General features: G+C 42.4%; 1 protein-coding gene and 1 long non-coding RNA gene across 2 annotated transcripts; both read left to right on the top strand.

Annotated features, from left to right (window-relative positions):
- The first annotated feature begins 955 nt into the window (after positions 1-955).
- Positions 956-5084, top strand: LOC134435096 (uncharacterized). The gene is made up of 2 exons (XR_010031977.1): positions 956-2013; positions 4233-5084. It is a non-coding gene; the product is annotated as an uncharacterized LOC134435096 (long non-coding RNA).
- Positions 5085-7565: 2481 nt separating this feature from the next.
- On the top strand, positions 7566-9521 carry LOC134463926 (anoctamin-10-like). Its single transcript, XM_063217292.1, has one exon. The coding sequence runs from the start codon at positions 7566-7568 to the stop codon at positions 9519-9521; it is 1956 nt and encodes a 651-aa protein (XP_063073362.1).
- The last annotated feature ends 5500 nt before the right edge of the window (positions 9522-15021 follow it).

The raw sequence follows: 15021 nt of genomic DNA, 5'->3' as shown, positions 1-15021 counted from the left end.
CCCCAAGAGGCCAATTTGTGAAATGCAGCTTTCACCAAGCTTTTACATACAACAGATGCTGTGTAACCCAATAAATGGGTAGTGGACATGAAAAAGCATAATAGGACCCCTTTAATATATAGCGTGCTCAACAACAAAAATATTTCATGTGCATAAAAGCTTTGGCTTCTATTGTCAATATTTTAAGTCTTATATTCAACAGTGCAACTTCCTGCAGAGGCTTGCTTGTATAAAGCTTGACAGTTGAGTTGAGACAAAGATAGTTACCGATTGTATTGGTTTTGAAGCACACCACTTCAAGGATGAGGCAGTAAGTATTCACATATTAACAGAAGTTTGTCATTGATATCATGGGTTACTACTGTAGTACAAAGCAAAAGGTTAACCATGCACCTCACTACTAGGTCCACCTATCACTCAAGATTACAGAAGGCTGCAGCATTGAATTTAAAATAAAATGTGTGGAAAATGTGTGGATTTTTGCAGACATCTGACTTTGCATGTATGTTACAGGAAATACTCCTGTTATTACTATTTTTCAGCAACTACCTTATAACCAAGTCAGTTGTGAAGTAGCTTCCCTTCCATTAGACACTTACAGAATCTTTGCTATGGTATTAACAGAGAGGAAAGAAGAAGAGAGCGGAAACAGCTGCCTCTATGGCGTCACCGCGCCGCCATTTTGATTTTGTTAGATATGGACGTTCCATGTAAATAACACAATGTTCAGACTCATACATGAGTGAGGAATGAAACCGTGTGTTGTTTTCTCTGTCGACCACATTTTCATCAAATTCACTTATTTCGCATTGTATTCATTTGATACGGGATTAATAGTTGATTTCTACGTTTTATTAAAAAAAAAACCCGTGATGACTGGAAACGGCAACTCTACAAAAAAGTTCCTTTTTGGGAACTTCTAGACGCAACGCTGACTCTTCCTGAAAAGGCAAGTGGCTTAATGTTTTTGTATTGCATAAATATGACAAGTAACTATCCACTTAGCAGTAAGTTCGTCATTATCTTTATATTCGTCATCAAATGGATTTAATATTATGGTTGTATTCATGGATCTTTCTGGACAGTGGGTGATGTGTGTCGGCCGTTAACGTTAGCATATCTCCATGGACAGCTAAGTGTCTATGATGTTAAATTATTAGGCCTATGTTGAGTATAACTATTTTATTCGTAAGTATAAAATGGAAGTTAACACATCTCCTCCCAGTCGTTGTTTGGAATTTTAGCCTTAGTCTCCCGGCCAGTTTCATAAATTTTCATCAGCCAGCGAACATTTTGTCCGATGGGCATGTGTAATTTCTAGAAGTGCTAGTTCTTCAGAAAAAGGATACGTGCCTAAGTACACTAAACCAACGTTAGTTCTGCTGCTGTGTTGTTCCGGTTTTTATTCCAAACTTCCATTTTCACTCCTAATGTTCACCCTGACGTGAACAGGAAATGTGCATGATATCATTTGACTGTTGTAGGCCCCTAGAGTACTTCTAGGTGTTTTCATGACCGATGTCAGTTAACTTTTTGGGAGCCAACGCATGTGAGGCGAAACGTGTTTTTTACCTGACTTGGGAGTCAAATGTTTTGAATGTCTACTATACATTGATTAAGGCATTTTCACGCACGAGCAGGAAACAATGATACATTACTAATACTTAATTCAAGTCAGTGGCAGGAAATGATAAACCATAACCAGCAACGCATTAATTACAGCAATGCATTACTTTTTCTGCAACTCAGAGAATACCTTAAGTTTGGCAGTTTTTTAGCAACTCAGTCAACATTGCATGTAAGCTTAACACAATAATGCATATTTTTTCTTTTTTGTGTCACTCCTCACCACATATGGCAGATTTAGTGTGAAGAGCCACCTGTACAAGATTCCTGGGACAGCAGAACATGCACCTCACGCACTACCCTGGCACCCTGGCTGAACAACCCGCAGCACATCATCTCCAGCTGAGAGGGGGACTCATACATTCATTTGAAATCAGCTCTACTGAGGTGAAATGATCAAGAGTCAAAAGCATGCTGAAGAGATAAACTTGATGATGGCTATGTTTATTTAATTAGCATTGTTTATATAGATTACACATTCCTTGTAAAAAAAAAAATAATTAAAAAATTAGTTGTCGGAGCAAGATAACATGCACTGCTCCACCTGGGTGTCTTCAGCAGTATGCACAGCCCGTCGTTCATTGCAACCTGAAGCTACTGTAGGCCAGGGGTCCCCAAACTTTTTTTTAAATCTGGGGGCCACATTATTGTTCCTGACTGTGATCAGGGGCTGGAATCAATACCAATCATGTAAAAAAGGTGTGTGTGTGTGTGTGGGTGGGGGGGGGGGGGGGGGGGGGGGGGGGGGGTCAAAATTCCGATGTCAATTTCATTAATTTTCTTGATTTCTTTGTTTTCATGGCTTTGGCGTTCTGATTGCCCACCTTCAGTTGAAATTTTATCCTCATCAATAAGTATGTATTAACAAGGAACTCTTTGCAGGACAGACAGCTGGCGGAACATATAACAGCATCCAAATTCACACTCTGATATACTGCAGATTTTAAGAGTGCCAGGACATGTTTCCCTTTAGAAATGTGGGGGTATTGGCATCTAAAAATGTGTTCAATTTGCTCTGTTGTACGCTGTAATACAACACTTGGTGGGAATAACCCATCCCTGAACTGCTTATATCTGAAAAAGGTGTATTTCTCCTTGAGTGTATCTCTGTCCTCCTCGTTTGCCTCCCACAGCGTAACACAACTCTTGCAATCAAATTTGGCAGAGGCTCTGAAGGCCACATAGCCAGCAAGGTACACTGACACATTGCCCTCAATGACGTCCAGCCCCTTCATGAACTCTGTGTTGTCCAGTCCAGGGAATGTGGGTTCCTCATCAGTAGACTGTACGTGAGGCATGGTCAGTGCGGTGCATGGATGGGGAGTTGCCATCTGCGATGACTCAGTGCAGCTCTACAAAATCATTGCAAATGATTACAGACTTACAGTATACTAATCATGTGTGACACTTTTGTTTTTGAAAGGGTGTTTCGTGTACCTCGTGAGGCATGGTCAGTGCGGTGCATGGATGGGGAGTTGCCATCTGCGATGACTCAGTGCAGCTCTACAAAATCATTGCAAAAGATTACAGACTTACAGTATACTAATCATGTGTGACACTTTTGTTTTTGAAAGGGTGTTTCGTCTACCTCAAACAAATGGGACAATTGCAGCAATAGGTGTATTTCCTCCGGTTCGCAATTTGTATTTCTCCCAAATGTCATTAGATAGTCTAGCACGGCCTGCCTGTAGTCTAATCGGAATTGCTGAGGGTCTGGATTGTCCCTGTGCCCGCCCTTCGCTCTGATCACCCCAAAGAAGTGTTCCAGGCAGTCCTGGTTGAGGTGCCTCGTAAATAGAAACTGAAATCCTTTCTCTGTGAATGCAAATGACAAACAGTACATTGGCCAACAGCAGAAAACATGCAGTGGTGGACAAAGCTCATTAGCATTAGCAAAGCTCAATTTGAATAATTATGCCTTATTGCTGCTACCTTTCAATTCAGCCCAGATTTCCTTGATTGCTCTTAGGTTATGCCTCCAACCATTTAGGCAATTCAAGCTGTTGCCACTGGCACATCTGACAGATGCCAGCCAGTTAATACTCTCATTGATAAAATCAATATGTGTCTCTCTGAAGGCATCCTTTTGTGGTGTGCTGCTGGACAATGTGCTACTGTTAAAGCAGTCAAACATCTGGTTAAAGTGGGCTACAAAATCTGCCGTCGTTTTTGCCCCCTCTCTTAGCTTCCCCATGTCTGCCATGGTGAGCAGTGCAGCCGCAACAGAATGACTAAGAACCTGTAATAAAAAAATAAAAAAATCCCATTTTCAGGACCATAGATAAAGATTGTAAATTGAATGTTATACGCCTGCATGACAGTTTTCACTTGTGGCTTACCTGAGTGGCGAGAGGCACACTCATTGTTGAAAAGGCAGTGAGGGACAGATGCCGTTGGGTTAACTTGGGTGCCATTCGGTGTTGTCTTTGTGAATCAATTTTAAACATTTCAGTGATGTCTCCCCATTCTGCCAATTTGTCCCCTATGTAAAATCCATATTTTCGCAAATTGTTTCTGATGTTTTTCATTAAATGGGGGGGGTCGAATAAAAAATGAATCTTCTGGCTTTTGACAAAGAAGTACGGTTTTTCTTCTGTTATACCCAGGTTTCTACAGGCTGCCAGGTTGTTGCTGCCTTGGTCCATTACCAGCACCATGGGAGTGAAGCCAGTGTCAAGCACCTTTTCCACCGCCTCCATGATTTTGGTTTTTAAGACCCCATGCTTCATGGTCCCAGATGACAAGAAGTACCCTATGGGTTGTTTCCATTTCCCAGTTAGACTACGGATCATGAAAACCCCTGCATGGTTGGCTGGTCTTCCCCCTTCGTCATACCCTTCTACTTCATCTTTCGAGATGTTATAATTTAGGCTACATTTCAATGTAATTTCATCAAATGTGATGGCAACGTGCCTATCTCGCTCTTCCATATGCTGCACTTGATGTTTAAGTGCATACAGCACAGGTTCATGCCATCCCGGCCCGATGTCTACTCTCTGCAAGATATTTGAAAGGGTCCTGGCTGTAGGGAGCTTGAAAATTCTCCTCATGGTTCGGTAGGCTTTTGGCCCTGTACCCTTAACCTGTAACGCCCAACTTTTCATGAAGTTGCTCCACCGAATGGCCCTTGGTTTTTTTTTGGCATTATCAATTTGCTCGTTGACAAATTGTGCGGCTTGTTTTGGCAATACTTTGGAAATTTCCCTCTTTAATGTTTGTTTGCTGATAGATGGTGTCTTTTTCTTTAGCCTTGACAGCTTTGATTTGTAGCAGCCAATTTTTCTTTTCAGTTTTTCCACTGTGTTGTCATTGCTGACACTGGCCAGTACATCAGTGCCTAAAAAGAAATGTGACAACTGTAACAACAGACTTATGCACAGACTACTACCTATGCAGTGTTCAACACTCAGAATGTATCTGTTACCACCATTTGCCATTAAATCACTTACTATCCAGGATCTCTGAGTCTGTTGTCTCAATTTCAAGTGCGACCCGTTTTCGGGGTGGTGGACGAACTGTGTCTTGAGATTTAGGGGGGTTGGGACAGTCTACTAGCCAGGGTACGGCCATTGGCAGTAGGCCAGATTTCCTGCAGAATGCAAAGTATTGTAATGTTTATATTTCTACAAACACACTGTAAGCCCAGTTATGAATTGTCTGAGTAAAAAATGTTGAAGGTGTAATCAAAACTTTAGTGTTGCACAAATGAACATATATTGACTTTTTTGTACAATGAACAAAGGCTTTGCCACTCAGATGAACAGACTGCGATGAAGACTGGGAAAGACTCAAATTTATTTTGTCTTTACTGAATTGGGGGAGGGGAGGGGAGGGGGGGTAAATCGAAGGAGGTAATAAAGATGCTAAAGCACAAGTGAAATCCAGGAGGATTTACAATATTATGTGAACTCCAGGCAAATGTGAGGACAAACACAAGGACAAGGGCACCAAAGCACTTTGAGTCAACTAGATATAGTATGTATAAATACATTTGAGATATGATTTGGTTTGAAGACACATGTAGGATGGTAATGGCAATCAACAGAAAACATGACACCAGGAATGGCCTTTGGTGAACAGGAGGCATGGCTAGACGGTGAATGACTGCAGCATCCTGGAAGGAACATAAATACAAGCCATGATTCTCCATGTCATACAGTGTGTGTAACCTGTTGCGGATCCTGACGACGCTCTCTGCTTGTGAGGAGCAAAAGCCTTATGCTTGATTCAAGCCAGCAATGGTAGAGGAGGAGCACTCAATGTGTGGCTCTCTAAATATGTAATTAGTTGTATTTTTTTTGTAAAGCAACCCAACATTTTAAATTATTTTTTGTGAATATGTGTGTTTTGAATTTGCAACATTACCACAAGTAATCAGGCTAAACATCTGGGTTTACAGTATGTTGAAAACTTATAGAGTATCAAGTGTCATTTTCAGAATATGAAATGGCAATGTCTCTACCTGTCCAATGGGTTCACAAATTGTGAAATGGCGAAATGGTCACTGCATACTTTCCTATGCTTCATTTCATCGGTCTGTAAACCACATAGGTCCTCCCGCCTGATGTTATTAATCCATTCTGCACACCTGCAGAAAATAACAGTAGTGTGTTTTAATATCACAGATCCTTGGTTAACATTTGCGCTGGTTCATGTTTTCTATTTTGCCACTAGGGGGAGATACAACACAAATTATAGGGGTCTGGCTTTTTTGTTGAAATTGAGTTTCCGTCAGAGGAAAGTCTATGTGAGTTTCTCCACTTCAATAGGACAAGGACTGGATACTTTGCCGTGGATATGTTTAGTCTGGCGATTTTAAAGTTAATTGAGTTAAATTTTGAAAGGAAAATGTTAGATGCATATGTGGGCATCATCATAACACGAATAAACAAAGCCCACTGCACAGTTGTCAGATCATTTCAGCGCCTCGATTCATCATGCAGTGGGTTGTTGCGCTAGCAGGCTATCCAACTTTGTTTTACGGCGACATAACGGTGGCATCATCTGCCTACCCAACACATCCTTTTAAGGTAAGACAATTAGTTAATATAGCACTTGATGTGGCACGTCGTTGGCGTATTATATACGAGCAAAATAATAGTTTCTAGGTGACGTATGCTATGCTAAAACTGTGGTGGGAGGTGCTGGACATTGAAAACAGCCTTCCTTGCAGATCATCGACAGTATGCATTTCTAAATCAGAAGTGAAAAAAGGTACTCGGTAGGCCTAGAAAATTAAATGTTGTGCTCGCATTAGAAGTTAAGCACACAAAGTTATGTCTTTTGACACACAATGTTCTCATCATGTTGCTCAAATATCATTGTGCCCATCTGACATCTGCACATCAGGCTTAGGCTATCAAAACGAAACTATACCTTTTTTTTTCTTTGGGAAATGAATGAAATGCCACCTCCTTGTTCCTTCCTGTGGACTTGTAACACCCTACAGCAGCACATTGTGTGCCTATATATTTTGGTGTATTTGGGGCATTTGGGTCCTTTGCGTAATTGTGATCGGTGTTAGCCATGTTTTTGACTGATGCTGAATGAATGAACCGTTGGCGACGCGTCCTTGACTACCAAAATCAAAATGGCGGACGGCGTCGGTGAGGTAACAATACAGGCCAATAGAACTTTCCCCTCTCTTCTTCTTTCCTCTCTGGTATTAAGGTAGTGATGTCACAATAAAGAAACTTTTTTCACTGCTGCCAAGAAAAAATGCCAGAGTTGCCAAACAGCAAAGTAGAGAATGAATTCACTGAAGACCCTTTACCAGGGTAAGGGGAGCCAGAGAGCACACAGAGCAGCAGCCAGCCTGGGGCACAGCCACAATACGTTTGGCCATACTCAAAGAGTGGCCAACTAAGCCCATGCTTTGAAGACCAACCGTGCAACAGCCAAGCCTGTTGCCTGGGTAGACCTCGGCTGCAATGGCCCCAATGGTTCTGCTTAAGTTCCATCCAAGCATCCAACCTAAGGCTCTGGACTGGCTAATAGAGAAGATCTCAGCCTGCGAATCCCATGGTGGCCTTGATCTGCTATGCAGGCTAGTGGGCATGTCCCGGCAGGGAGAGCCATCGCTGGTAGTGGGCGCTGGCACCGAACGCCTGCTTCTGGAAGCTGACGAGGCCATCCTCTTCCATCAAAAGCCCTACACGTCAGCTGTCAGACTCAGTGAAGCTGTGTGCTCAGACACGCAAGGTCCCAGCCTGGGACCAGAGGCGAAGGCCGAGGGTGCGACAGCAGAGAAAGAGAGGGATGAGGCCGCGGATGAGAGCAAGAAGGGTATAGCACACGGGCTCTACAGGATGATCTCATCCGCTGAGGCAGTGAGTTTGCTCATTAAGATCCTAGGCAAGCTGGAGGTGACTGAAGCAGAAGAGGTGAACATACTCCCTGACATCTACCTGCACCCGGGGGAGCCTGTCATTACCAGCATGCTGCAGTGTGGCGCCCTCAGAACACTTCACCCTGTCCACGAGGTGCCCGTTTTGGAGGTCCTGGAGAGGAAATGGAGGGCCACATGGTTTGGCTTCAGAAGGTCTCGTCAGAGGGAGCTCCTGGAAGATGTCCGGGATTACTACGGCAAGCCTGTCGCTCTCTACTTTGGCTTCATGTTTGCACTTGGAAAAGTTCTCCTGCCCAAGGCGGTTCTCTCTCTGTGCCTCTCGCAAGAGGATGGTGGAGCCCTCATCTCCCTCTCTTGCGTGGTGTGGTCGAGGCTCTTCCTGCATGAGTGGAAGGTGAAGCGCGGCGGTCTGAGGGCTGACTGGGGATCTGAGGAGACGATGCACAGAGCGGGTCCCCATGTGTATCCACCTCATCACACAACAACACTGGGCCCTTCGGTGAACAGGCTCTTAAAACAGGCCCTGGTTTCTGTGCTTTTCCTGACCCTCACTATCACAATCTCTTCCACTGTGATGGCCACTTACTTCTATGTGGATGAGATGGTGAAAGTCCATTTCTCAGAAGACCAAAACAAGTCGGATTATTCTTATCTCTTCTGCTACTACATCGCTGATATCCTTCTGTCAGGTAGCATGATGGTTTTGGACTGGTTTGCTGTAGAGCTGTCTGGACACCTGGACTCAGTTTCTCCCACCTTTTCACATGCGCTTGGGAGTCAGTGTTACAGCCAGGCTTTCCTGCCAGAGGTCATTGTCTTTTGCCTCTTTAACCACTTTGCCCTGTATTTCTACCAAGCCCTGTGGCTGAGGGAGTTGACTGCACTGGACCGTCGCATCACTGTGCATCTGGCCACTCAGTGCGTCCTGAGCCTTCTGCTCAGTCTTCTGCTGCCCTTGGTCAAAAAGTGGAGAGTCAAGGGAAGAGGTGGGGCAGAGGCAGGCTTGCCCCCCGGCCTGCAGCAGATCCATAGCCAGTGTGACTGGCCTGCCAGCAGTAACAGCCAGACCTGTTGCTACCTCGAGCTGCTCATCATCTACTGCCACGTAATGCTCCTCTCCAGCTTTAACCCCCAGTGCGTGGTGTGGTGCTGGGTGGCCATCTTCCTGAAATCCTGGCTGGACACGTGGCGGCTGGGCTGGGCCGTGTGCCGCCCGCTGCCCTGTGAAGCCCCTGTGGAGAGCGTGGCCGTCTGGGAAGAGGTGTTCGGCATGATGGAGGCGCTAGCGCTGCTGGGCAACACCACACTGCTCCAGGCAGCGCAGACAAAGGGGGAGCAGTTCAGCGTGTGGGAGGTGATGCAGGTGGCCATGGGCCTGCAGCTCCTCCTACTGATGCTCGGAGGTACTGCGGCTAACGTGATACTCTGCATCCTGCAGGCTTTCGGATGGAATTCGGAGGCGGCGGAGGGGCAGCGGCACCACAGACACTACAGGCTGCAGAGACAGCAGCAGCACAATCGACTGCCCCCACAGGCACACGAGTAACTGACACCGAGTGGGAACTACTGACGGCGGGAAAATTGGGCTAAAACCAATGCGAAATAAAAAAAGAAGTTTTGCATTGTGCTTTTTTGCCAATGATTTTACTCCATGGCTAATTAATTGCATAATTCCCTGGAGCTGGAGCCTTTGTGTGAAATGTACATACATACATCTGAACTTGGCTATTTGCAATTGCAAGTAAAAGAAAATTCAAATAGATCTGCATTGAGCTTATGGGCTGGTGTCCTACTGTACAAACATTTGCATCTGGATATTAGTCTTTTATGGTTACACTTTATTTTAGGGATACATCTATTAGCACTAATACATACAATGTTAATGCCTGCATAAGTAACTTGTAAGGCATGTACTAAGCAAACGCTAAGGCCTACTAGGTCCTAACTAAGGTAACATTGGTAATAAATCCCTTATTGTGCATGAACAAGACATTTGCGAATACATGCCTAACAAATGTTTGATTTTGCTTTGTACATGCCTTATAAGTTACTTATACAGGCACATTGTATGTATTAGTGCTAATAGATGTATCCCTAAAATAAAGTGTTACCTATTTTATTATTATCCAACTCCTACGCAACTATTATTATTATCACACAATTTTTTAATGAGTTGTATGAAGTTTGGGCTGATACAAGTAAGCTCGTTCTGTCTAAAATCCACCTAGCAAGGAACTTGCCATAATACGTGTGGTAATTATGCTGGCCAATGCAAGTCATAGTAGCCTACTATAATCTATTCCACTCCCAGATGGACAATGTACAACATTAGTGCTTTTGGCTTTGTTTCAACCTATATCTGGGGATCTCACAATACTTAAAAGGAATAGTACTTATTACAGGAAATTGCTTATATGTAGTTAAGCTCTGGTAACATATGAGAATACATAGGATTTTTCTCTATGTAGGATTTTTCTCTAATGCCTAGTTTGAGAGTATAGCCAAATGTAATGTAGCAATGGAAGTCTATGGTACCAAATAAAACATCAAATGTACATATAAAGTAGCCTACTTTCAAATGAATGTAAAATGGCTATTTGATTTCATCTATTGATCATTTGAGGCTAGTTGCTAAGGGTACCATTCACTTCCAGTGATTGTACTTAGCTATACTAATAATGTCAATCTAAGTAGGCTACTGAACACACTGAGAAAAAAAATTATATGCATGTGTTAAGCTTGGCAATACTGCAAATATGTGAAACTCGAAAAGAGGTGTTCCTTTAAGTTGATGGACCCTAAAATCAGTCCGAGCTCTGTAGTCGAAGTCAGTTGCAGTGGAGATTGCTTTATTAGCTGTACAGTAAATATGATTTATATGACGTGTTTTATGCATTCATCCTTATGCCTAACTAAATGACTAAATGAATGTTATACAAGAAAATTTTTGCTGTAAAAAAATAGAAATTTTAAAACAAATGCCAGTTCCGTGCTTCCTTGATGGTACTTCTCTGACAGATGTATCAAATAATAGCACACTTACAGCTTCATTATGGGCACACGTAATGAAAACGGAACAGCATACAGTATACTGACATTTCCATCTGAATCAGAACATGCAATTGGTGTGTACACATTACTGTAATAATATACTGTATATACCATAGGCTACAATCTCACCAAACTAATTGGAATCTCTCCTGTATATTAAAGGATGTAAGCTTAACAGTGCAAGATTAATATAATCCTGATCATGTACTGTAAGTGATACTACATTCAGTTCTGAGTTTATACCTCTTGAAACTCTCACAGGTGGTTGTGAAGGTTAATATTTAAAATAATTGCCACCACTTTCTTGTTAATAGCACACATTTAAACTATTATCCATCATATTAGATTTGGTTGGGTACCCGGTACCACAAAACATAACATATGAAGAAAAAGTTATTTCCCCATAAAGTAGTGCATGACATCATGTTGGGGACTGGAGATCCAACATTCTATTGCAGGGGTGGGGAACCTATGTCTCGAAGGCCATTGACGCCCCTCAGGCCGTCTTATCTGGCCCCCGATATCATTTTTATGTTTGTTATGTGACGTTTTTTTGTAAAGGATATTATATTTCAGGGGACCTAGACTGGGTGGGCTCTGTTGTAAAGGTGGCTGCCTACAATATAGGCCTAACGTGCAGGGGGAAATCCTAGTTTGTGCTCAAAGTATGGCTCATTCTTCCCCATGCCTGTTCTATTGCCTCTCTGCTGAAGGGGAGTCCACACTGACATCCTCACTAAATTCTGTTTAAAAAATAAACATTAATACTTGCACTCCATTGACATTAAATGGACAAATTTTCAACGGTATACATATCTTGAATGCTTTACTGTAAGCAATCATCAGTGGTGGTTAACCTGCACAACCAACTTTTAACTAATGCATAAACAAAACAGACACAAACAGACCTGCTGCCAAACATCACAATTACATGTTTACTTTAAACAGCTAACTGATGTAACTGTTTTTTTCCCCAGAAGTGCTTCCCTCCCATTTCCAGAGGTGTAAAAAGTAAAAGTTTTTTTTTTAAATGTGCAACAGTTTCCATCCAACATAGGTGACTTGACTGAGTAACTGGTTACGTAGACTATACTGCCCTACAATATCAGAACACAGTATCTTGAAAATGGTCGAAAATGGGTTTAGACCGGAAATTGGCTTTAAAATACCTTCTTTTTCTTGTGTTAAAAAATGTTGGTCCAACTTGGTCCCGTTTCAGAAAAAAAACGATAAAAAAAGATTATACTGCGCTTTTTGTTTTTAGGAGGTTACGTTGTACTAGCCAAGGACGCAGTATCACGCGTAATATACTCCACTTCTCCATTGACACCGTGGTTTTGGTGTAGACAGTCAGTGCTGTAGTCTACGTAGAACGCAGGTATACAGAGTATACCCACTTCTAAATTTCAAGGATTTCAGTATACCCACTTCAAATTGATTTATCCATTGTTTTGAATAGCACAAATATATACAGTATACCCACTTCAAAAAATGCTCAAATATACAGTATACCCACCATAAAAAAGTAGACTACACCACTGTAGACAGTCATACCACAACAGAACGCAGTATAATGATTTTTCAGCTAAAAAGTAATGAGAATGTTGTTTGTTTTGCTTTTTTCTTGTGTTTGCATAAATTTCCACCATAAAAAAGTATTATATGGAAGTGTCATCATCACTTTACCTCCAACACAGTTGCGTGGCCAGAAAGGAAACTTTAAAGCCTTTTTTCTCAGTTTGCCATTTCGAATTATACTGCGTTCTGAAATTGTAGGGCAGTTTAGTCTATACCTCATGTATAGTGAAATAGACCAACTGGTGTAACACCTACGTTATCCCATGTACTAGTGTTGTCCTTACACCATGAACTTAATTCTACTTTTTCTTTTGACACCTCTGCCTATGTTCTGATTTAGTAGCCACCCATACAGTAATTACAAAGGACCCATGGCCTCTTTGGGGCTTCCCACAGTTCATTTAGGCTGCATGTGAGTTTGATAAGGAAGAATAAGGAGGAGCCCTGATTTGAAGACCAGCTGCCGACACTCCATTCCACTCCACTCCACTCCACTCCACTCCAGTCCTCTTGTCTTGTCTTGTCTTGTCTTGTCTTGTCTTGTCTTGTCTTGTCTTGTCTTGTCTTCTCTTCTCTTCTGTCCTCTATGTGTCCTTGTCACCGTGCCTCCCAGCGTTGCCAAAGCTTAGCTTTCAGACTCGGTGACATGAGAGGTTTCACGTTCTGCTGCTGCAAAAAAAAGCATGTTATTAAGTTTGTCGCTGAGTTTCAGTGGTCTGGGGTTTATCTATGGTTTATAAAAATGCAAATTAAATTATGTCCTGCACCATGGTTATTTCACATTTTGATCATTTATGGTGAGAGTGTAGGTTAAAGTGGATTGTTGTGCACACTAACCATGTGAGTGCAAATTAAAGTATAATCGTAACAACATTGCCATGATGACATTGCGAGTGCCTTACATAACAGATTACGACTTTTGGTGTCATTTAGGTTATAACAGGGGCTCTTTGCAAAGGGAATCATCTAGAATCAATTTCTGGATGCAGTCATTCTCTATAATGGTATAATTTCATTTCCACTGCTCGTGCATGTTTTGTGACTGACACTGAGCCCAGTCAGATCTCACGCACATCCAATTTCTTTGAGCCGGATGCAGGGTCACAACGTTTTGTTCATGTGAGGCGTACAGCAAGTTCATGTAAGGACGAACAGCACACCACTGAGCTCCCTTTTGATTCATTTTTTATTTCCATGACGTTTCGGGCCACCATACATGGCCCTTCCTCAGACTGTCCCGAAACGGCACGAAAATAAAAATGGATTAAAAGGGAGCTCATCGGTGTGGTTCATCCTCGCCTTACATGATTTGTGACAGTGCACGGCCCTCGAAAGGCAAAGCTCAGTAACTATGCCAATAGTGAATCTGAGAAAAATGCCTTCAAACTACTGGTTTTGGGTTAGATATTGTAGCTGCTACAAATCTGACATACTGTATCAATATCTCTACTAAAGCGGGACATATTTGGACCATTCTGGCTTTGTCTCAAAATGAAGGAGGTGCTATGAAAACCATTTTCAGCCTAAACTCAAATTTTGATGAAATATGTAGTTACTGCACTTAGCCTTTGTGGGGCAGTGCGTTGGACCAGCAGGTCATCCACTAGTGTACCTTTGTCTGGTCGGACTGAGAGCCTCTCTTGGCCAGGGGTGGAGGGGGCCACACCAGATCCAGTTTACCCTTCGGCTGGTAATCTACAAGCCCTACAGCACATGGGTGGGAGGGAGCAAGGAAATATGTTGTCAGTCCCACATTACACATTAAAGATGTACTGCAAGATCAACATTTTATCTTCAATATTTTACGTATGCTACTAATTTCATTTATTCTTTTGTATTAAGCATGCAAAGTATCCAGAACTACAGTAAAACAAGCAATCTTACCTTTTCTGCCTTCCCACAGTGATATATAATCCATTATTATCCCAAAGTTATACTTACATATTGTACATGATCTACACAGTAGACGACAATGAAAACAAGTCAGTCAGATTTCAGCTAGACAGCCTTCAGCCCGTTTTTGGAACTCTTTCGTAACAGGTTGGCACATTACTGTGCCAACTACCATGATAAGGATTAAAACGTGTTTCATCAACATTTCATCACAAATGCCCAAACAATAACTTTCCACCAAGGGTTTAAATGATACTTATGGGTAATTCCAAACATTTCATCTTTTAATGATTTAAACCCATTTTTAAATGTCTCCTAACGCCCCCTTGACCTCAGCATAAGCCTCCCAACGCCCCCTTGACCTCATCATATGCCTGCCAACTCCCCCCTCTGTATTAAAAAATAATGGAGCAACCCCCCCTCTCAGTTGTATCTTTCTCAACGCCTCCCTAGGACTTCCTAACACCCCCAGTGGCTGTAGAAACTGTTAGAAACAGTAGTGTAGAAAAAAAAGCAGACCTACT

This window comes from Engraulis encrasicolus, chromosome 2 (assembly GCF_034702125.1).
Source record: "Engraulis encrasicolus isolate BLACKSEA-1 chromosome 2, IST_EnEncr_1.0, whole genome shotgun sequence".
Taxonomy (NCBI): Eukaryota; Metazoa; Chordata; class Actinopteri; order Clupeiformes; family Engraulidae; genus Engraulis; species Engraulis encrasicolus.
The sequence above is the reverse complement of the archived record's forward strand: the minus strand, read 5'-3'. Positions and strand labels throughout refer to the sequence as shown.

Excerpts from the sequence above, each read along its gene's own strand:
- LOC134463926 (XM_063217292.1), top strand. The coding sequence starts at position 7,566 with ATGGTTCTGCTTAAGTTCCATCCAAGCATCCAACCTAAGGCTCTGGAC.